Source organism: Oryzias melastigma, linkage group LG11 (assembly GCF_002922805.2).
Source record: "Oryzias melastigma strain HK-1 linkage group LG11, ASM292280v2, whole genome shotgun sequence".
Lineage (NCBI taxonomy): Eukaryota > Metazoa > Chordata > Actinopteri > Beloniformes > Adrianichthyidae > Oryzias > Oryzias melastigma.
In genome coordinates this window covers 2858288-2863943 of record NC_050522.1, presented here as the reverse complement: position 1 = coordinate 2863943, position 5656 = coordinate 2858288, and the positions used below count along the sequence as shown (strand labels likewise).

At 45.3% G+C, this 5656-nt stretch overlaps 1 protein-coding gene across 1 annotated transcript; it reads left to right on the top strand.

The window, feature by feature from the left end:
- The first annotated feature begins 1729 nt into the window (after positions 1–1729).
- Positions 1730–2987, top strand: LOC112136247 (YLP motif-containing protein 1). The gene is made up of 3 exons (XM_024257839.2): positions 1730–1889; positions 1961–2013; positions 2085–2987. Exons 1-3 carry the CDS (start codon positions 1867–1869, stop codon positions 2882–2884), a joined length of 876 nt encoding a protein of 291 aa, XP_024113607.1. The 5' UTR covers positions 1730–1866; the 3' UTR covers positions 2885–2987.
- Positions 2988–5656: the final 2669 nt, after the last annotated feature.

The following is a 5656-nucleotide window of genomic DNA, read 5'->3' as shown; positions in this document are numbered from 1 at the left end:
CCACCAGAACAATGCAAGAAATTAAGGTGAACTAGCAGCTGAAGAAGGTGAAGGTCGGCTGAAAACACAGAAAAGAATCACTAAAAGGCAAAAATATTAAGAATAAAAGTCAAGCCGCAGAGGTGAGAAAACCGGCTAAACCGTGAGATTTCAAGCTGGAAATCCTTCATTGAAGTTAACCCTTTAACTCCCAAGGCGTCGCTGGAGACGTTTAAACACAAAATAAGACACAATAAGAAATCATTTTGTGTTTGCATTTCCGAGTATTTCTTCTTTTAAGTTGCTGTCACTCAAAGTCCCAGAGAAAAACTCTGTTTGAATTCCTGAAATTTTCATACGTCACAGTAGCTAGCTAACCCGATGTAGCTGTAGAGGCCGGAGAAGATAATATAACGTTCCTCTTCTGTGCTGTAAAGGATTGTAATTCAGTGAAAGGCCACACTGATGTTAGCTTTCATTATTTCCCCAAGGAATCTGAGGAAAAAATGGACTGGATGTATTGGTCACAGCAACGTCAATAACTATTTGATTATTTGCGGAAAAAGAGACATTTTTCAACTGGACGGAGGTGATCGCATTGCCCGCTTGTATTTTAATCGCGTCCAAGACTGGATTTTTTTTAAGTTGGCCTCACGTAAAATGAAACTGAAAGTAAAATCCCATCAGCTGTCACAAAGATGCTGTCCGCGTTTGATCCGACCCGCGGAGGAGCAGCAGCAGCAGCAGCCCCGCTCCTCCGCGGGTTGGATCCACCGCTGCTTTGTTTATAGCAGCTCCGCTCAGGATCCACCGGGTGGTGTAACGGGAACCGTTCTCCTGAACGTAACCCTTCATCTGCATCTAAAAACGTCACCGCTGCTGCACGCATTTAGAAACTAACGCGCGGTTAGACCCTTTCCGTATTCAGGTATTTCATTAGATTTCTTGTTCACGTGAATTCAACAATCAGCATGTGCTAGCATGAAATCAGTTCTGATCTCCAGCTAGAGCTGCTGCTGCTGCAATGCAGCCTGAATGATCATGTTTTATTTTAATTTTTTCATGGCCTTATCAAAGTGTGTTTGGGTGGATAAGGGGCGGGGTTACACAGCTCAGCACCATGAGCCACGCCCACACAGAGAGATTTTTGGAAAAGAAGGCTTCAGATCAACAGGAAAAATGGCTTTTAAAGACATTAAGGATGAGAATTTGTGTTAAAACTTCACAGTCCTAATTAAAACCCCACTGGAAACGTTTCAAGAAAATAAAGATAATTGTTGTAGGGGGACTTTATTAACATACCGTAACTTTTCAACCCTTAACACGATCAACATCATTTGAGTCATTGAGCCACTTTTCTCCTTCAGAATCTACTGGAATTACGTTGATCGTGTCGTTGACAATTATAAAATGACAGTAAATCAAAGAACATAAACCCTGGAGCTCCCGTGTTAAAGCGTTAATTCTGCGTCAATGTTCCTGATGCACTAAAGAGCCGGGTTCAGAATCTGAAGAAGTGAAGGAATTACATGAAAGAGTTTCCTCTGGAGCGGCCGGAGCAACACATGGCTCTGATCTTTCAGGCTCTTTCCACCAAAGTGCTGACTGACCTCTCTGCTCTGGGAGAGGTCAGGACCTCTGAAAAACGCAGAGTTTGAGTAGACAGAGAGCGGGGGCGAACTTCAGGAAAAGTCTGAACAAAAGCGACACCCCAGTGCTGATAAGGTGACAAGGACATCGCACTGATACGGTGTTTTGTTGGGTCAGACCTTGACTCCGGCAGATCGAGCTGCAGGCCAGCACTCCAGTTGAAGCCATAAATACAGAGGCGCAGCGGCGGGCTGCAGTTGAGTCGCTGCTGCTTTGAGCGGACTGAAGGCTGCAGAGATGGACTTGGGAGTGGGACTGAGGTGAGGGTCTGCAGAGATGCTGCAGCAGCATCTTCAACACTCTTCCTGATCTTCTGCTGCTTTTTCAACAGGATCTTGCTGATTTTCCTTCAAGCGGAGCGTCTGTACTCGTGGGCCCCGGCAGGTGAGAGCAGCTGGAGTCTGCAGGGTGCATGTGGTTCCTGCAGGAAGCTCATTTTGTTCTCTGTTCAACAGAGCAAACGCCCCTCAGTGGCGGGAGACAGGTCCGCTTCTATCAGCAGGAAGGCAGGCTGAGGACTCTGGGGGGTCCTCCTCCTCAGAAACAAGTCTTCTCTCCTCGCTCAGCTCAGAGCAGCAGCTTCAACTCACAGATTCAACACAGTCCGAGCAGGACGCTCCACACCGGCTCCTCCAGGCTTCCAGCTGCACCCAAGTTCAGCCACACCGGCGGTGGAGCACCTGTGAAGAAGGAGCAGAAGGTGGTTAAAGGAGCTGGTCCAGCTCAGACTGGAGTGCACGGCTTCTCCTTCAGCACTGCTGCTCGCTCCGGACCGCAGAAGATCCCTGGCTCCTACAAAGATCCCATCGGCTCGTCCGCTTCCCTCTTCAGCCCGGTCGGGCCTGCTCCGCGGGGGAGCCAGGTCCGGATGCAGACGTATGCTCGAGCTCCGGCTAAAAAAGTCTCTTTGAACAATGAACCCAAAGCGTCGAGGCTGCCCTTCGGGAGCCAACACGTGAGCCAGAAGTTCCCTGCAGGAGGCTACAAACCCAAGTTCAGCACAGCGCAGCAGACAGCGCCGGGCTTCGCTCCAGCAAAGGTCGTGGAGATCCCGGAGTCTCTCGGTGGCTGGGCCATCAGGCGGCTTGGAGACTCTACAAACCAGAACCAGGTGGAGGTCCAGAAACCCCAGCTGAAGCCTGCACCTCCTCCCCCTCCTCCTCCTAAAGAACAGATGGAAACTTACAAGCTGAAGAGCCCCAGTCTTCATCCAGCATCCAAGTGGAGCAGAGTGAAGATCCGGTCCAGACTGTAGTTCTGTACAGATCATTGTTTTCTAAGTGTGTTCGGAAATACATCAACGTCCTGAAGCTTTTGTATTTTAAAAAAGAACGTTAAATAAAAAATCTTTTGTCTTTGAACTTGACTTCAGTTCTTTGCTCTGGGACTGGCCCGGCTCGGCTGCAGCTCAGACCTGATCCTGGATCAGGATTCAGCAAACCTCTTCTGAGGGAAGCAGCAGCAAAGCCAAAATATGAGGAAGAATAATGACAATGTTACAGTTTCTCCATTATCCATTTTGTAGTTATCCTCTGGTCCAGTGGACCTGACAGATGTGAAGAAGCAATGTTTGAGTCTAAAAGGTCTGAGAAGGAAACGCTTTGGACCCAAAATCCTCACAGGTCCAACATAAGGAGCTTCTGGAACCACACACGTCTTTAATAAAGTTTACATGGAAATGGAGGCATTGACTCTCACAAACAGGCTTTTGTGTCATTAAAGAACATTTCTCATGTTTTTTAGCTCATTATAGCTCAGGTTGAGAGAACTAGAATCCACAGCGAGCTCAGCTGCCTTGTGGTAGAGTGTCCGCCCTGGAACTGAAAGGTTGTTTGTTCAAATCCACAGTCAAATCAAACCCTAAAAGTGGGACCCAGTGCCTCTCTGATTGACACAGAGGTGTGATGGGGGAGTTAAACCACCAAATGGTTCCTGAGGGCAGCTGTGTCTGCAGCTCACCCCTCCCTAGGAGATGGGTCAAATGCAAACACTGAGGCGTGTGACAACTCATGGATCCCCCAAATTCAAGGGGGATCTTTATCACAGTTGTGAGATGTCACAGAAAGGTTTGACGTTTGTGGTGCCGATAAGGTCAAAAACGTGAGAGAAAAAATCCTTTGAAACAAGTTCACTAGAGTTTCACCTTCCTGAAAACAGAGTTTGAATTTGTTAGATGTTTCTGTGGGAAATGTTTGGGGTCATTGAAACGACAAAACAATGACAAAAGTCGACAACAAGACAACAAAAGCCATAACACAACGACAAATGAAACCCCATACAGCCATGGTGTCACAGCGACTGTGCCTGACAGCAAACCCCCGGCCACAGCTGTATGTGGGTCCATTGTATGGAGGGCTGAAAGAGCCAAAACGAAACAAATATATACGCCATTAAATTAATAAATGAATGTGTCATTAATTATTTAAAACTGGTATTACATAGATAAAATTGGATAAATAAATGGTTAAATATATGTGGCATTAAAATATTAAAATAGCCATTAAAAAGCCAATTTTAACGTTTCATGATATATATAATTATTTAATGGCCAGTGTGGGCCAAAAGAGACAAATTTAAATAAATATAAACCATTAAATTATTAAATAAATGTGTCATTAATTCTTTAAATGGCATTAAATAAATAAAAGTGTCATTAAATGTGTCAATATTTCATTAAAATTCAATTTTAAATTATTTAAGAAGCATTTATTTATTTCATGATTTAATGAAAGATTTCATGAACTGGCCGGTGGGCAGACCATTTCATTTAATCTGTCCACGTCCGCAGGAGCTCCACGGCGCCACCTGCTTCCTCATGGGGGTTTGGCGCTGGTCTGGCCCGGGAGTAGCTGTGTGTGGAATGTTACCCTGGGCTCACACGGCTAGCGTTACAGCTCTGATGCGAGCGCCGCAGTCTTTACGTAACTTTAAAAGTGCGAGAGGAAATCCCACTGCAGGCGTTCACGTCCTGCGTCTGCGGTCAGGCTTGGTGGCGCTGCAAATCCGTTTCGTTGGGTTCAAATTTTAACTGGATGAACCGCAGCGAACAAAGGGGGGATTAGCGTCAGCGTATGTAAGTTTGGAGTTTTCGGAGGTCGGCAGCAGAGTCTGTGGCTGCAGCCAACCAGGAGCTAATATGAGCCATCGGCTGTAGCTAGACCACCCCCCGCATCACACCTGATCTGTAACCGCGTGAGCCCGGGGTTAGTCTGGCTGGTTAGTCATCAAGCTGACATCAGCACGTTTCCACCCGCTCGTTTTCGTGGGTATGGGAGGGGCTGATGCAGACAGAGCAGGTTTAAAGAGGATTACTCTCAAATGCATGAACAGATTAATATACTGCTTTGGGGTTCTTTATAGAGAGGAATGAACAGTAGAATCCTCTTATAACATCAAAAAGTAGAATTTTCATGGAAGGGCCCTTTAATATTTTAATCCCACATACATTTAATCACTTATTTATCAATTTCCACTTTTGTTTATTTAATGCCAATTTTAAATTGGGACAGGGACAGCTCTGGAGCTAACTCTGGTGCATTGGCAGCAATGTTTTTAAATGTGCAATGTCGCTGTCAAATAATTAAATGAATAAATGAATAATTTATGCCAAATTGATTTATTAATTTAATGGTGTATATAGTTATTTCATTTTGGCTCTCTTAATCCTCGACACATTTGACGTTGTGTTGTGGCTTATGCATTTATGTGAGCCGTGTCAGCCATCATAAAAACATAACATATGAACCAACTTATGAAGTTGTTAGAGAACTGTACCAAACTCATGAAACATTCCAGTTTCAAGTTCAGCGTTTTGAACACCTTTGTAAGCCACTAGATGTTCTGTGGTGAAGTTGTTCTGAACCTTTTTTGGAACATTTGCTCCAAATGATCCGGTCTCATTTCTGCCATCCCCATCATTTCTTCTTTAGCTGGACTCTGAGATGGCTGCGAGGTTTCTTACCTCTGCTGCTTCTTCTTCTTCTTCTTCTTCTTCTTTGAATGCCTTTCCGGCAGGCTATCCACCAAC

Bases quoted from the DNA above. Each gene is read 5' to 3' on its own strand.
- LOC112136247 (XM_024257839.2), top strand. From the start codon at position 1,867: ATGGACTTGGGAGTGGGACTGAG. The intron at 1,890-1,960 runs GTGAGGGTCTGC...CTTTTTCAACAG, and splicing joins GACTTGGGAGTGGGACTGAG to GATCTTGCTGATTTTCCTTC. The intron at 2,014-2,084 runs GTGAGAGCAGCT...TCTGTTCAACAG, and splicing joins GTACTCGTGGGCCCCGGCAG to AGCAAACGCCCCTCAGTGGC.